Below are 16636 nucleotides of genomic sequence, written 5' to 3' on the forward strand. Positions count from 1 at the left end.
ATTGCTACTAAAAAAAAACAACTTACTTCTTGTTACATATTCAACGCTTTCACTCGTTTCGGTAAACGAATCATTGATCGTGTCACACAATCTAAAAGTGTTTATAACGCAACACCTATTTCAGAGATAATTTTTTTGTGTTAATTAATTGGAATTTTTTCACTTTCTAGTAGATTCTAATGCATGTAAAGCAACAAAATTTAAATCGTTTAGTATATAAAATTTATATAAACATTGATAATAAGCTTGACAATAACAATGAACGTTAGATTTCAAATAAAAGTGCCCCGACGCAGACAGTTTACAAAAAAAAACATTAAAAGTGACTACAGTAGACCCTCAGAAATTAGAAGAGGCATTTTCAAAGCATTGCGGCTTCTGAAATTAGAAGATTATCTTCTAATTTCCGAGTCCAATTTCCTATATGAGATTTATTTATTCACAGCATTGTAGCTGTTGAGTAGTTTATTACACAAACGAAATATTTGGCATGAAACCAAGTATGATTTGCAATTTTTTGATGCTCTTGCAAAAAGTGCGTGCATGCACTGGTCAAATGTTTGGAGGTTCGACCCAATAAAAAAATTTGATTTCAATAAAGATGTCATCGAATAATAAAAAATTCAAGATGACAACATTTTGAATTGAACAAAAAGTACAAGCACTGCAAATTCTCCACCAACTTGATGCTGGTGTTCGGGCAAATCGCTTGGTTTTGGATTATGGTGTTTCAGATTCAGCCATTAGTTACATTAAATCGAACGAATATGAAAATATGTCTGCAGTGTCATTGTCAAGCAAAAGAAGAAAAAACAGTCTCAAGCGAATCAATAACACTGTTTATTCATCCATTCTGTGCAAAAAAGACTTTGATGGCGCAGATTTACAATGCAAACGAAAGCGGATTGTTTTATCGATGGTCAACAATTCCTTGAATTTTTCTAAGGGAATATCACGTTTAGATTATTTCAAATATTCAAAAAAAAAAATCCGATATATCTCTAAGAATCTTTCATATGAAATATGGTGAATATTTGTGAATAAGGCAAAATAAGGTGGATATTTGTGAATATGAATGACATTTAAGCCGAGACAACGTCCACCATCTTGGACAATTCAAGAATCTAAAATATCTCCAAAAAATCCACACAAATCTTGATTATTTATTCGAAATATTCGAAAATATGTCATGTTTATTTAAAATATCTCAAATATCTAAACATATCGCCACTATTCTGAAGCGTGATATTCCTCCAGGAATTTTTTTGAATTTTTTTTGAAGAATAGTTTTTATTCAGACGAAGCAAATGTTTGAATATTGTTTCTAACTGGTTTGAAAGTGATATTTTTTATCAACAAATGAAGTTTTTATATTCGAAAAGTGCGTTTCATGCGATATATGGGAAAATGTTATAAGAAAAATTTTACCTCTAAAATTAGAAGGTTTCAGAAATTAGAAGTACCTAATTTACAGACACCTTCTAATTTCTGAGGGTTCACTGTATTTGCAAATTAGTAAACTGAATGTGACAAAACGTGCGCGCAACAAACTGATTACGAATCTGTTTGAATGTAATCGAAACAAATGTCATAGACATTAACCAGCTGATAATAATGAACGTTATCAATGAAAATACAACTGTTGTGTAACCGAATTATCACAGTTGCCAATGTATAAATAGAGTAAATTGTGAGAAATCGTGTTCAAGGATTTCGTTTTTTTCATTTCTAACATTTCATTCAAAGTAGTAGGCACAATGTGGGGTGCAATACGAACGATAATGACTGATGCACAACGTCGTCCAACAGTTTTAATTACAAATCCGAAAACACCAGCCGCCGGCATTCAATTACTACGTGAAAAGTAAGCAACTCAATAGTTAAGCACTTCAAATAGTTTCTTGGGTTTTTCCTGAATCAAAAAACGATTGAAAAAATTAATTCAATACTTATCACAAAGAAACGTCGAAATAAATAATTAACTAAACATGAATAAATGTCGACTAATCAATTAAATACAATTGTAGATGTGATGTGATCATTTGTGAAGGTCAACCGAATTCAACGCGGGAAGAAATTTTGAGCAAATCGGCGGGTGTCGATGGGATTTTGTGGACACATTATCATCATCTGAATGCTGAGGCATTAGATCGTGCTGGACCGCAATTGAAGGCGATCTCAGTGTCTTCGGCTGGATTGGATCACGTTGATATAAATGAAGTTAAAAAGCGCAATATTCCACTCGGCTATTTACCACACATATCAAATGATGCCGTTGCTGATTTCACGGTTGCATTGACAATTTCCGCAGCTCGTCGATTCCATGAAGCCTTTTTGAAAATTATCAACAATCAATGGGACCGGTACAATCCACAATGGATGCTCGGTTCGTATTCCAGTGTTTTTAACTAATAAATTTATATAATTTGAATTGACATTGTATATGGATAAAAATGTGCAAATGATTCGAACAAAAAAAGGACAAGATCTTAAAGGATCAACGGTCGGAATCGTTGGGTTGGGTGGCATCGGTCAAAAAATCGCCAAACGACTCAAAGCCTTCGAAATTGGTTCCATTCTGTACACTGGTCATCGTGAGAAGGAAGAAGGTATCGAAATATTACTCTGAATTTATTAATAAAACATTCTTAAGAAACTAAGACTAATCGATTTTCCCCACATGTTCCATATATTCCTAAAAGGTAAACAACTTGGTGCAACATTTGTCTCGTTCGATGATCTACTAACTCGATCGGATTTTGTAATTGTTGTATGCCCCTTGAACAATGAAACTCGCAATCTATTCAATAAGGCGGCGTTTGCCAAAATGAAATCAACTTCGGTGTTTATCAATGTGTCGCGTGGAGGTTGGATATATAACACATTTCCCCTCTGATTCACCAATTATTTTGATAAATTTGAATTTTTCACTTTTTTGCTCAATTTTTCCCTGAATCAGGCGTCGTTGTTCAAGATGATTTGGTTGAAGCACTGAAGAATGGTACCATTTTTTCGGCCGGTCTCGATGTCATGACCCCAGAACCACTTCCACCAGATCATATTCTTACGAAACTTCCAAACTGCGGTGAGCAACAATCATATTATTCCACAGATAGAATTCTTTTCTTTTTGAAGCCTTTGATTTATTTCTTGCGTTTTGTTTTTGCATCGTGTGGATAGTATTGATTCCACATTTAGCATCGGCAACCAAAAAGACCAGAGACGAAATGGCCATATTAGCTGCTCAAAATATTCTGAATGGCATCGAAGGAAAACCACTCATTTATTCCGCTTATTGATTCAATTGGAATTTTCTCTTTTCGATGGTGCGTACATTTTCAGCAGTAGGCCTTGCATCACATCCAACCGAGATCGATGTATCCCTTATAAAATAAATCTGCCAACTCCGTCTTGCTGAAAATAAGTATAGTATTTTATCAAAAAATTAGTAGTGTGTTCGAAAAATCAGTACGAAAATCCAGTATGTTCCAAAACACGTTTAATTACAGTAAAATATCACAAAAATTATTAATGTATGTGTTTACAGTGAGAATGACTCTTAAAACGGATAAATTAGACTATTCAGAATCGTAGAAATCAACTGACATTACACCTGGACTTGATTGTTTCGTTTTGAAATCATATTTTTCTTGGGCAGAGATTTTCTTCAGAATACTTTGAGGAGTTTTAGGAAACCGTGGAATTCGGTACATGTGAATTCCATATTGTATTGAACAGTTAAAATTGACCTCAATGTGGTTATTATAGTTATTTGAAGAGATGAACTTTCGTTTTTCCAAATTTTTTCACTGTGGCAAATATTCACTCTGCCGGAGTTGAAGTACGAGGGAAACAAAAAACGAATTCAATTATTAAGGAAAAATTTGCAAACGGTACGTTTTTTTTTTCTAAATGATTGAAAATCTCTACCGATCGTGCTTCTGATGGAACTTTGTTTGTGTTGCATTCAGTAATTTTATTTGCGGTACAATATTGTTTCACGCACCCAAACTGTTGATATCTCATAGACGATTGCGTCTCAAAATCAATCCGAAGTTTTGTCTTCCATATCGCTTTGTTACAATGGGACCATACAGCCAATGTAAATACATTGATGACAGCGTATGAACTTTCTTCTAGAACTTTACGTATAAAGCATGACAATAAAGCGTGGCGCCACTATCTTTCCCAAATATATCATTGGGGTCAATGGAATACATAAGAGTTCAAAAGCGCAGCGATAGATGGCGCCTCTATTAATCCTATATGCAACTTACTTACTGAATATGGACCATTTGCTTTGTTAATTACTGTTGGCTGTGCAACTTGCGTTAATAGCATTGATACATGTTACATGTAGCAGTCACCAGTCACACGAAATCAAATTTCTTTCGATTTAATTGTTTAATTTATGATTTTGTTTGGATAAATTCTTGAGATTTTACAATCAAAGCAAAAATGATAGCATTAGTAGGTATTGAAATAAGTATTGTGCACATTTTGGAGCGTTCGAATATGCATTGAACGCCCCAAACATAGGACTTTAAAAATGTTAAATTAAAATCAAAATTTCATGAAAAATCACCAAATTTTCGATAAGTCCTGCATTTCTGAGCAAAGTCCGAACAAGTTTCAGAAATCAGAACAAATTCAGTATGAGTGTCCAAAATTCAGTATATTTCAGTAAAGAACAAAAAAAATGGGTTGAAATCAGTATGATACTGAAAAAGTCAGTACAGTTGGCAGCTTTCTTATATTGATGCTCCAAATATTTTTAATGTATTCAAATGATGATGATAATACTGAATGATACCTTCAAAATGTCTTATAGCCCACTGTTGCAACAAGCATTCAGTCCAAATGAATCATTTTATTTTAATGACAGGATTCTACGAAAACATGGCAATGAACGTTAAACGATCATATCAATATTGAATGAATGGACTCTTTAAAAGCAATCGATTGGTGTTTACGTTTTACATATGAAATCAAGTGTGAACAAAATGATGCAAGATCTCAGGCAAAACTTTTTAGATCAATTTTTAAACATACTCATGAAAATAAAACACGGCCAGACACGAGTGCAGTAAAAATGTTTTTTTTTATTCAAGTAAATTTTATTCAATTCTCAAATATTCGAATGTTTCGATTTTAATTCACACGATCTTCAAAGTTTATTCGTATTTCATAGTCCTTTTCTTGGCACTTCAATTTTACTAGGAAAAAGTTTTCCCAGGTCTTTTCCCAAATATCAGCTTCGCATGTTTTCACTTCGCCCTTTAGATTTGTGGCTTCAACGGTGAGCACATATCGTGTGCCAGCTACAACTTGACTCTTGCCGCTCAAGATGCGTTTTGCAATCAAATCGAAGTCATCGTGTTTTTTGCCCAATTGTTTGAATGATTCTGTGACGTTTGGATGTAAATCCGCAAGGGCTTTCTCGCTAAGTGGACTGAAACCGCCAAAGCCACCAAATCCAGATGGTGGCAATGGCAATGGTTCGGTGGTTGCTGGAATGCCTGCTACACACAAACCGCACAACAGCGATAAACACAGAACGAAATTCAACACAGTCATTTTGCTTGATCGGAAACGAACTGACTCAAACAAGCAACGTTCTGGGCCTTTTAAACGCAGACAACTAACACTAGTAGTGTGATAGTGTTGGTTGATAAAAATAATAGCAACGGCAACGACAACGAAAACAAAAAAAAACAACAATACCAACGGATCAACAAAGTCGCTTGGCTTCCATTTGTCCGTTAGTGTGTGTGTATGTGATAAAAAAAATTTGGCTTTGGGCAGAATTTTCGTTGATAGCCTAATGTTGATACAAAATTGAATATAAACATAACATAAATGGAAGTTCAAATATGCAGTTATCAGTGACGATTTTTTTCTAATTCCACATTTCGATATGCCAAATTGAGAGTCAGCATTCGATCGATGCAATTTTATCATGTATTAATGACCAAATGATTTTGGTCTTTTTTGTGGATTAATAACTAATACGAAGTTCATGAACGATGATATCACGGTCATTAAATTATTTTATAGCAACCGAATTTCATTTTGTCGACTTTACTCTTTGTTTTGATAATAAAATGACCGGTTTTTTGCAATAGAACAACTTAATACTACTTAGTGCTTAGTACAAACTTGATAAAAAGAAGCATTTAGCAGCTGAAATGCTTTATGTCACCATGTAATTTTATTATTTTTTAAAGTTGAAGCCGAAAAAACCAAGAGAAAAATTGAAAAATAAAAATATGGACATAAGAATGACAGCCTACCATTGGCAGAAGACCATAAAAACGAGACTAACATGCATTGTGAATGTGCACTCCAATTATGAAAATCAGGAGGTTTGTTTACATCATAGCAGATTGGCACTGTGCCAATGGCACAAATGAAAGTGAACAAACAATATCAGAGTTATTGTTGTTGTGAAAAATTGAGTCATTAAGAAATATTGATGTTGATTCTAGACTTCTTTCATTCGTTCAAATTTGCATTGCAACGAAAAGTATCAGAAGAGTTTACATAACCGTTTTGTCTACGGCCAATGGTCAAAGTTTTTATCAATTCATACCATTTAAAAGTGGGCGACTATATTTGGTGATGGTCGATTTATCTCATTTCACATTTCCTTAGTTTGGACGACGGCATGAATGATAATGTGTGCCAAAATTCACTTCGTCAATACGATAAGTGTTTTTTGCATGAGAAACCAAAACAAACAACAGTTCATAGAAAGTGGCCGACGAGCACATCTAGGTTATGGAGTGAAAAAAAAAACGATTTTGTTTACAAAACGCTTCCTCTCTCATATATACGTTGATAGAAGAATATTTCATCAACTGATGCTTTTTACTTATAAGAAAGTACTAAAACACTAAGTGTTGAATCATTGGTAAGAGAATTGGATGTGTCGAAATTTATCTGTTCTTTATTTATTTATTGGTATCTATTGGTATCAAGTAGCCAGTGGCTACTAGCTACATTACTGAAAGAAAAGATTTTAAAAGAGACCGGTTTGAATATCAAATTAATGAGTCAAGTCAACAATACGAAATTCGGGTGTTACAAAATAATTTAATGACCATGATATCATCGTTCATTGTCATAGCCATATCAATTTGGATTCACAAAGAGGGAACCAAATCAAAGTCCATTGGGAAAGATACAAAGTAGTTGTGGAAGAATTTCTCTCTCATTCTCCCTCTTTCTCTTCCTCCCTCTCTACTTTCATCTTTTTGTGTCTAATCCCATGCAATGTCATTACACATAAATACCAAATAGAACTGAATCGATTTAATGTTGACCTTTACACAATTTGGCGTATCGAAATGTGGAATTAAAAGAAACGTAAATGATAATTGCTTCCAATGTTTATATTCAATTTCGTATCAACATTGGGCTATCAACGAAAATGCTGCAAAAAGCCAAATATTCTTCATCACACACTAACGGACAAATGGAAGCCAAGCGACTTTGTTGATCCGTTGTTATCAACCATCAAATTATCAGTGAATTGCATTCCTTTAAAAGGTCCAGAATGTTGTCTGCTTGAGTCAGTTCGTTTCAGATCAAGCAAAATGACTGTGTTGAATTTCGTTGTGTGTTTCGCACTGTTGTACGGTTTGTGTGTAGCAGGCATTCCAGGTGCACCGAGACCAATTACCGACGAAACTAAGTTAACGGAACTTCGAAACAGTGTTACAACGCACATGAGCAAATTGAGTGGCCAGCAAAATGGTGCACAACTTGAATTCATTAAAATTCATACAGCAACGTCGCAAACAGTTGCTGGTTCTTTGTACAAAATAATTGCCGAAATCAACGAAAACAACCAAATTGTCAACTGTACGGTGTCATTGTGGGAGAAACCATGGGAAAATTTTGTTAAACTCGATGTTGAATGTGGTGAAGAGCCGAAGCGCACATATGGATGGAGATCTGACCAAGCCGAAACAACCACCGAACAGTTACCATTACGCGTCTTTGGTGGTTTCAGTCCACTTAGCGAAGAAGCCCTTGCGGATTTACATCCAAAAGTCACAGAATCATTCACACAATTGGGCAAAAAACACGATGACTTCGATTTGATTGTGAAACGCATCTTGAGCGGCAAGAGTCAAGTTGTAGCTGGCACACGATATGTGCTCACCGTTGAAGCTACAAATCCAAAGGACGAAGTGAAAACTTGCGAAGCTGATATTTGGGAAAAGACCTGGGAAAACTTCTTCCGAGTTCAATTGAAGTGCCAAGAGAAGGACTATGAAATTCATCTCTAAAATACGAATAAACTTTGGAAATTGTGTGAATTCAATCGATTTTTCAAATATTTTTGAGAATTGAATGGAAATTACTTCAATAAAAAAAAATTTTTGTTGCACTTTATTTGTCGGGTTGTCTTTTCTTTGTTCTCATTTTCAAGAGGAATATGGCTTAAAAATTGATTTAACAGAAGTGATTGGCACTGAAAGTGCAAACAAAATTATCACTTGAATTGATCTGTATACGCCAGTCGATTGCTTTTAAAGTGTCGATTCAAAGCTGTAAGAACTGTCAGAGTTCTCGAATGATTCGCGACAAGAGTGCACTCAAAATGCAACCACTGTTGATTCGTAGTGACGAGAAAACATACATAGGAAGCTTACAAACGAATGGAAATATCAATTTATGCGTTGCGGCAGTCAAGTAAAGTTCCAAATAAAAATAAATAAAACTTTGACGTATTTCACAAATTGAAAGATCTTTTAATGGTTTTTTGCTTTTATTTAACTCCATATACAATAATACCTTTTCATGTATATGTATTCATTACAGTTTATTCAAAAATATTTCGATTGGGAATGTTTCGTCCCCGACATGAATAGTGAACAATAGTTCCATTTCGATGGCGAACAAATGCGCACTGATTCGTGAATTTCTTTGAACAAACTGGGCATACGCTGAATTCCGATACTAAAACACTTCTCGCTTCCACATGCATGCGTTGTTCTTGCAATTGTATATTAGAAGCGTATAGCAATCCCTTCAATAATTGATGATTGCGTTTGCGTTCAAGTGAATGTTGCAAAGCTGTTTCCAAAAATGTTCTTAAACGAACGATTGAAATGTCATTTGCAAGAATTTGAAGGATGGGAACCGGATTCAACTTGGCAGCATGATGATCAAGTAGCTCCAGTACAGCTTCCACATTAGGCTGTAAACAATTTGGATGCAATTCAACTCCCGTGTATGGTGGCATTGTGGGTGGTTTCAGAAGAATTTCAATTAACTGAATGAAAATATTTTTTGCAGCATCTGAATCCGACGCATTATTATAAACGTCCTCACAATAGGCATTTGCTTTCGGAATATCATAAAGTATTTGGATATAAATCACAAGGACTTTTTCATGACGTTTCAACTTTCCGAGAATGATTGCTCGCTCCTCGAATAAATCGTTTTCTGGAAACATTTTGAGTACGGTTTCGGCATGCAGATAATCATAGTTGTTGAGGAAATTAACCATCTTATCACGTATATTTTGACTGGCGAATTCCTTTTGCCTATCAACGAAAAGTTTTTTTTAATTTTCACACTCACAAAAAAAAAAAACGTGCACATGTCGTTGTAAACCCTAATACTTACTTTTTATCACCACCGTTGGGACTAGTTTCTATGTTAACATAAGCTTCGCGATACTGTTCAATTAAAATATTATGGAATAGGGCTTTTTGTTCATTCCACACAAAAATGATATGTTCCAAATAGGGTGTTACAAGGCTTTTATGGTTTTTCAACAAATAATTGAGCACTTCTGCGCGATGTAAATTTTCAATTTCGGGTATATCGTCAGTAAAAATTCGAAGGCCATCTTCTGGACTTTTTTCTATAACATAGCCAGCAAATTCGAATATCAAACGTCTGTGTTCATTGCCTAAATGTTGAAGGTATTGAATGGTGCGTTCGTGTCCAAATAGACTTGAATTTGGAATTTCAGCTTGAGATTGGAGCAGCTGTAATGCTTTCTTATGATGACCCTTTGTTTGATATAAGACAATAAGATCTCCAAATTTTTCAAAATTTAGCAAAGTCTTCTCGGCCTCATCCAAGTACAAATGATTCATACGTATTAGTGGCGCTACCAACGAGTCATTCGTCTTAATAATCCAAAATTCGGGTTAAATTAGAATTAAATTTGAAAATATCAAAGTTTCACGAAATAACAGAAAACTACAAACCTTTAGGTAACATTTCAATAATGTGGTATCGATAATGGACAGAAGATAGTTTAAATTTTTACTGTGGCTCTTTTGTTTTGCATTCTCCATTTGACGCATAATATTGAAATGAATCTCAGTTAAATAGTCAATCAATGCGAGCAAAGCCATTTCAAGGTCTTTACCATTTAAAACTGGTAGATTCGATTTTGCTAATGCAAACTGACTTAGTTTCGTTGCAGCCGAGTCTTTGGGAAATAGATTGGGAAAAAGCCTAATGACATCGCATGGATCAGTTTCCAATTTTATAAATTCTCTCATCGATTCTTTGAAGTATTTATTTACGAATAAATCAATTGCATATAGAGTTTGTATACGGTTTTTTTCAATCATTTTTCCTTCCAAGTCCGATATTTCCTGTAAAAAAAGGGTCCGTAGCCTATGAATAACTAAAACAATTTACTTTCATTAGACTTTACACACCATTAACTGTAGAGCCAACTGGAACTTATTTTGTTGCAATAGACTTTGGCATTGCTTTTGAATGTCTACTTCTTGAATGCAGTAGAGTTGAGTCATAGAAGCTGCAAATATACAACCCTTTTCGGATCTTACTAAATGCCTCGCTTTTTGAATTTCTGGTAAAGTCTGGATGAAGGTGTCTTTCATGGAACCCGATGCATCAAGAACACGCACCTCTACACCATTGGGGAGCAAACCGATCGCATAGGGTTCGTCCCATACTGGAAACAGATTGTTTTTTTACAACTATGGTTAATCACATCAATCAATCAGTAATTTCAATGGAACTATTTTACCAAGTTGACTAATGGGATGGGACCAAGCAAAGGATTTAAATGATTTATTTGTTTGGTCTTGGGGCAATGTTGCTTGTTCTTTTGATATTTTTCCACTGGTTGCACATGTTTCTGGCAAAACCGAACTTTTCGGATCTACAGCAATAAGAAACTCATCTTTAACAACAGCAAAAAGTTCGTTAATGACTGTAATACATGGGTCAATTGTTTTTGATGAGCTTGTTGGAAAGAGTTCAGTTTTCCGTGGCCTTTCCGATGAAATCTAAAAAGAGGGTTCATCCATTACTCAGTTCGACTAATTTTTCAACGGTAAATTAAAAAAAAAATCAGAAAAATCTTTACGTCGTATACAATATAATCAGTTTTAAATCCGATGCAAATTGCGTTTTCGAGCCATACGACGGCCTTAGGCGAATCATCTAGTTGAATTGGTTCACGATATTGTAACAACTTATCGTGTTTCCAATACCAAAATTGTAACTGACGTTTGATAACCACACAAAGACGAACAACCAATGCTGTTTCACCAGTCAGTGCGGTTGTTCGATTAACATTTAATGCGAATAGCGTTGCACCTAAAGGGTCAAATAATGTAGAATAAATTTCTCGAAATTTCACTTCAAATGCGAGCAATCGGAATGACCTTTTGTTTTACTATTGGAATGTACAACTAATAATGTGTGATGGGCAATGTCATGAATTGAGACCAGTCCATCGGTCAAACTGAATAATAACTTATATTCGGGCATGACATCAATCTGAGTGATCGGTTTCTTGCTGAAATTCTTGTCATGTTTCAAAAGCCGAAGATCCATTTTAATTTCTGTTGCATTTTGTTCCACAGCATACATCAGTAAATGGCCTTGACGCGTACCCAATAGCACAATATTATCTGGAAATTTTGTAAAATGTTAACCATACTACATTATTATGGCCTATATTGAGCGTTTTTTTTTTCTTCAAAATTTCAACGCATACCATAGCAAGCCAATGACTCGATTTGAGCTGGAATGGAGACAGGTGGACACACTGTATATGCTTCGTGGGTGATTTTCTCTTCAGAAGTCATTCTTACAAATTAGGTTGTTATTTGTTTCACTTTTCTTGCTCAAATAAATTTCACAACTGTTAAACGAAATATTCAGTGGAATGGACTGTACCATTCCACATTGCTATATCGCTCTCAGTATCTCGCAAGATTACGGAAACGACGCAGGGGATGCATGATAAAATTCTGTGCATGTTTGATTGAGTCATGCAGCATCAATAGTCATTACACACTCAGTCCATGTAACAACGTGCACCGCTCAAACTTATGTCCTGCATCGGCTGCGTCATTCCAGCTATCTTACGAGAGATACTGAGAGCGATATAGCAATGGAATGTTATGGTCGTGAGTTTTGAGCATCATTGATGCCTTGAAAGTAGCGACACCTAACAGCGGTTTTTTCATAGCAGTCAATCAAATATCGCGAGTCAAAATTTCAGTATTCCACGTTGTTTAAATGTCAAAACAAGAACCGCTGTAAGAGAGCGATACGAATTTACATTGTTATTATTCTTAATAGATAAACATTGACATTCAAGGAGCACGGTTATGGTCGCAAAAGCCCGTTCACACTTCAAACAAATGAGATTTCAACCACCAGCTTTAACTCAATGAATGTTTGTGTGTGTTTTGACTGGGATTTTATTTTGATCAACATTTCAAAAATCCGTTGAAAATGTTAAGAAAAACATTTTGAAGGAACTATATTGATAGACTTAATTCCGAAGGAAAAGTAAATCCAGAAATACTGAACTGTAGGCTTAATTCATCAACGCAGAGTTGCTATTTTTAATTTTTATTATGAATACACAACCTATCAACTGATTACGACTGATGAACGCTGAGTAATCATGGAACTCGAATAACCAATCCGATGACATTTATTCCACTCAGAAACATGACAAGAGGTAAAAATTGGTTGATAGCCAATAATATAGAAATAATCTTAAATCGCTGTACCTATTTAGATCTACCGAACGTCATCTCAGTACTCTTTTTAAATCAATCTTTAAACCACAATAATTCTGAAAATGTTCAATTTTTCAACGATTTCCAATCTTATTTTTAAAACAGCGAAACACCACATTTTTCTGGTTAAAACTAAACGAATGGAAACAATTTTAATAGGAGACACCGTATCAAGCGCGCTGCAATCAAAATGAAATACATTCTTCTGAATAATAATGTGAACTCTAGCTTTTTTCTGAAGTGGATCGAAGTTTTATGCACGTATTTGATTTGGTTTAATCGCTTATGCCTTTGATATCATACAATTTCTTTAAATGCATCTATTGAATCGGTTGAGAATATCGAAACACTTCAACAGAACGCTGTGAAGGAATATAAGAATCTCATTGAGATATAACATGCACTGCAAAGCATTGTATGCACACGAGTAGATGCATCCAATGCCAATCAACAGGTGGCAGCTCTTCAAAAAGTGCAACCTGAAAGATAATTTGAAATCAAACGAAATTTTTCGTAGCAAAAAATTTATTCAAAAAATCCTTTCGTCATAGACTTAGACATGAAATATTTTTCAATAAAATGTTTGTATTTATAACAGCATTGGATGTTTATAAATAGTTAAAAGGCTGGAGAGATCATGGCTTTCCCCTCAAGTACATTGAGAATATTTTGAGCACCAATGCAAGACATATCATTTTCGGTTCGTAAAGTGGCCGTTCCCAAATGCGGCACTAGCACTGTAACCACAAATAATCCAAATATTATCATTTTTATTTCCGTTCCAAGAACAATATTAACGTTAAAAATCAAACAGCAATTTCAGAAAGCAATTTATTGTTTGAAATATGAAATCAAAAGAAAAAATGTCAAAAGAATTCTATCTGTGCAATAATGATTTATGCTTACCGCAGTTTGGAAGTTTCGTAAGAATATGATCCGGTGGAAGTGGTTCTGGGGTCATGACATCGAGGCCAGCCGAAAAAATGGTACCATTCTTCAGTGCTTCAACCAAATCATCTTGAACAACGACGCCTGGTTCAGGGAAAATTGAGCAAAAAAGTGAAAAATTCAAATTTATCAAAACGATTGGTGAATCAGAGGAGAAATGTGTGATATATTCAACCTCCACGTGACACATTGATAAACACCGAAGTTGATTTCATTTTGGCAAAGGCCGTCTTATCGAATAGGTTGCGAGTTTCATTGGTCAACGGGCACACAACAAATACAAAATCCGATCGAGTTAGTAGATCATCAAACGAGACAAATGTCGCACCAAGTTGTTTACCTTCAGGAATATATGGAACATGTGCGGAAATTCGATTAGTCTTAGTTTCTTAAGAATGTTTTATTAATAAATTCAGAGTAATATTTCGAAAGGTTGATGGTATTTTACCTTCTTCCTTCTCACGATGACCAGTGTACAGAATGGAACCAATTTTAAAGCCTTGAAGACGTTTGGCAATTTCTTGACCGACATTACCCAAACCAACAATTCCGACTGTGGATCCTTTGATATCTTGACCTGTTTAATTGAAATGAATTCAAATGATGATTTTGGCTCCAATGATTTACTGAGTAAAACATGTGTGTCACACACTTTAATTCAGCACTAACCAAGCATCCATTGCGGATCAAATCCATCCCATTGATCGTTGACGATTTTCAAGTAGCCTTCGTGGAATCGCCGGGCAGCCGAAACCAACAAACCAATAGCCAAATCAGCAACGGCATCGCTCAATATATTTGGTGTATGACCCAGTGGAATGCCTCGTTTTTTGAATTCGGCCACATCAACGTAATCGATGCCTGTTCCAGATTAAAAGGATAAGAATAAAAATTGTTTAGTTCCTAGTACTTTGTGATGCTATTGCAAATGTTCGATTACCAGACGATTTCGTGGAAACTGCCTTCAGTTGAGGTCCAGCACGATCTAATACCTCAGCATTCAACGGATCATAACATGACCATAAAATTGCATCGACACCTTCCGATTTGCTCAAAATTTCCTCACGCGTTGGCTTTGGATTTCCTTCGCCGATAATCACATCACATCTATCATTGGATTGATATTGAATGAGTGTTTTAATATTAGAATGAAAACTCTAGTGACATCTAAATCAGAACATAGGTAAAAGTCAACGATTTAAGGACTTTTTCAAAAGATGTGGTTCACGTATTCACGCCTTTCTCACGTTTTTTTTATAATTTCCCGTCTGAAAGACGTACATCTTCTGTGCAATGGTATACAGAATACGCGAGTATGGCGTGAGGGAAATTTCAGCTATACCATTTATCACTGCACGGAAGACGTACGTCTTTCGTGTGGTAATTATATAGAAGACGTGAAAAAGGCGTGAATACGTGAACCACGTCTTTTAAAAGACGTAACGTTCGCACTTGGGTGAAAAAAGCAACTCAAGACAAATTCATCGATAAAATCACTTACTTTTCACGCAACAATTGAATTCCAGCTGGCGGTGTTCTGTGATTCAAATAGAAAATGATAAACTTAATAACGATTTAAATGGAAATTGATTTTGATTTTCGTAGTAAATTATAAAGATGAAATAATCATCAGAATAACCCACCTGGGATTGGTGACTAAAACTTTTGGACGAAGTTGTGTATCGGTCATTGTTGTGCGTGCTGAGCAAGGAATCTAAGTTGAATGAAAATAGAAACACATTAAATCGTCACTAATTGCCTGTGTCGTTGCTTATCACACAATAATATTGCTTATTATCGTTTGTTTGTTTTTGCGTTTACACAAAACGAAAAAACCTAAAATGTAAATAAACCGGCAAATAATTGACATTTCCAATAATTTGATGTTAGGTTTTTATGTAGTGCACAACAATTGACGACAATTTATCTTCAAATTACAGGTGATTTGTTTGTTTCTTCGATTCAACCAATATTGGTTGTAATGGTAAAAACCAACTTTCTGTTCGCTTGCCAATCGCAATATTCAAACTAATGAAATAAAAAATTGGAAGCGGTGTTATTTATTTTCCGGAAGATTTGACCTTGAGTTGTACCGTTGGTTGTGTCAAAATCAGCTGATCGTCTTGTTTTCCATTACTTTTCTAATGCTCTACAATAACACACACCACATAACCACAATACGAAAAAAAACTAGTTGATTCGCCATGGTATTGTGGCTCATTTCATTTTCAGCTTTTTACTATGATACTTACATTTAATGTTGCTATTTTGTTGACGTTCACAGCAAACATACACGTTTTTTTCAAAAACCGATGCACGCTTATCATTTTGCGGCAAATGACACTATTGACACACTGACTCCATGTGTGTATGTGTGTTGATTCAAGTGATAGAACATTTTCATCACTACGAGAATCTCATGAAAAATGCTCGATTCCAACGATAGATGCCTCTGAGCATGGTCAAGCAACAATTTCAAATAAAACCAATCCGGCTTAAATGATAATGTGAGCAAAAATTCACTTCGTTAGTACGATAAGCTTTTTTCGCATGAAAAACCAAAACCATGCCGAGAACATGACGTATTTGAAACGTCTAACTCCATCTACGGATTTTTCCAGTAGTTGTGAATCGAGTAG

General features: G+C 35.1%; 5 protein-coding genes across 6 annotated transcripts; 2 read left to right on the top strand and 3 right to left on the bottom strand.

Moving 5' to 3' along the window:
- The first annotated feature begins 1706 nt into the window (after window positions 1-1706).
- On the top strand, window positions 1707-3501 carry LOC129573331 (glyoxylate reductase/hydroxypyruvate reductase-like). Its single transcript, XM_055453725.1, has 6 exons — window positions 1707-1864; window positions 2028-2386; window positions 2481-2609; window positions 2703-2867; window positions 2960-3085; window positions 3181-3501. Exons 1-6 carry the CDS (start codon window positions 1758-1760, stop codon window positions 3297-3299), a joined length of 1005 nt encoding a protein of 334 aa, XP_055309700.1. The 5' UTR covers window positions 1707-1757; the 3' UTR covers window positions 3300-3501.
- Window positions 3502-5151: 1650 nt separating this feature from the next.
- LOC129573320 (uncharacterized) lies at window positions 5152-5577 on the bottom strand. The gene has a single exon (XM_055453714.1). It carries the CDS (start codon window positions 5575-5577, stop codon window positions 5152-5154), a length of 426 nt encoding a protein of 141 aa, XP_055309689.1.
- A 1982-nt stretch (window positions 5578-7559) lies between these two features.
- On the top strand, window positions 7560-8398 carry LOC129573342 (uncharacterized). Its single transcript, XM_055453744.1, has one exon. The coding sequence runs from the start codon at window positions 7599-7601 to the stop codon at window positions 8295-8297; it is 699 nt and encodes a 232-aa protein (XP_055309719.1). The 5' UTR covers window positions 7560-7598; the 3' UTR covers window positions 8298-8398.
- A 406-nt stretch (window positions 8399-8804) lies between these two features.
- On the bottom strand, window positions 8805-12146 carry LOC129573321 (vam6/Vps39-like protein). The gene is made up of 8 exons (XM_055453715.1): window positions 12011-12146; window positions 11676-11924; window positions 11375-11607; window positions 11033-11294; window positions 10698-10957; window positions 10236-10631; window positions 9643-10154; window positions 8805-9560 (listed from the first exon to the last, which is right to left on the bottom strand). The coding sequence occupies exons 1-8, from the start codon at window positions 12099-12101 to the stop codon at window positions 8834-8836; spliced, it is 2730 nt and encodes a 909-aa protein (XP_055309690.1). The 5' UTR covers window positions 12102-12146; the 3' UTR covers window positions 8805-8833.
- Window positions 12147-13556: 1410 nt separating this feature from the next.
- Window positions 13557-16362, bottom strand: LOC129573358 (glyoxylate reductase/hydroxypyruvate reductase-like). Of its 2 annotated transcripts, none has more exons than XM_055453773.1 (9): window positions 16250-16362; window positions 15641-15711; window positions 15499-15534; window positions 14938-15104; window positions 14667-14858; window positions 14446-14574; window positions 14173-14337; window positions 13956-14081; window positions 13557-13786 (listed from the first exon to the last, which is right to left on the bottom strand). In XM_055453773.1, exons 1-9 carry the CDS (start codon window positions 16322-16324, stop codon window positions 13668-13670), a joined length of 1080 nt encoding a protein of 359 aa, XP_055309748.1. In that variant the 5' UTR covers window positions 16325-16362; the 3' UTR covers window positions 13557-13667. The 2 variants fall into 2 exon arrangements, with proteins under 2 accessions (XP_055309748.1, XP_055309749.1); XM_055453774.1 differs by lacking the exon at window positions 16250-16362 and adding an exon at window positions 15936-16044 and having other exon boundaries at window positions 13563-13786.
- Between the last annotated feature and the right edge of the window lie 274 nt (window positions 16363-16636).

Source organism: Sitodiplosis mosellana, unplaced genomic scaffold (genome assembly GCF_009176505.1).
Source record: "Sitodiplosis mosellana isolate CC-2019 unplaced genomic scaffold, AAFC_SMos_1.0 Smas_scaffold_6062, whole genome shotgun sequence".
Lineage (NCBI taxonomy): Eukaryota > Metazoa > Arthropoda > Insecta > Diptera > Cecidomyiidae > Sitodiplosis > Sitodiplosis mosellana.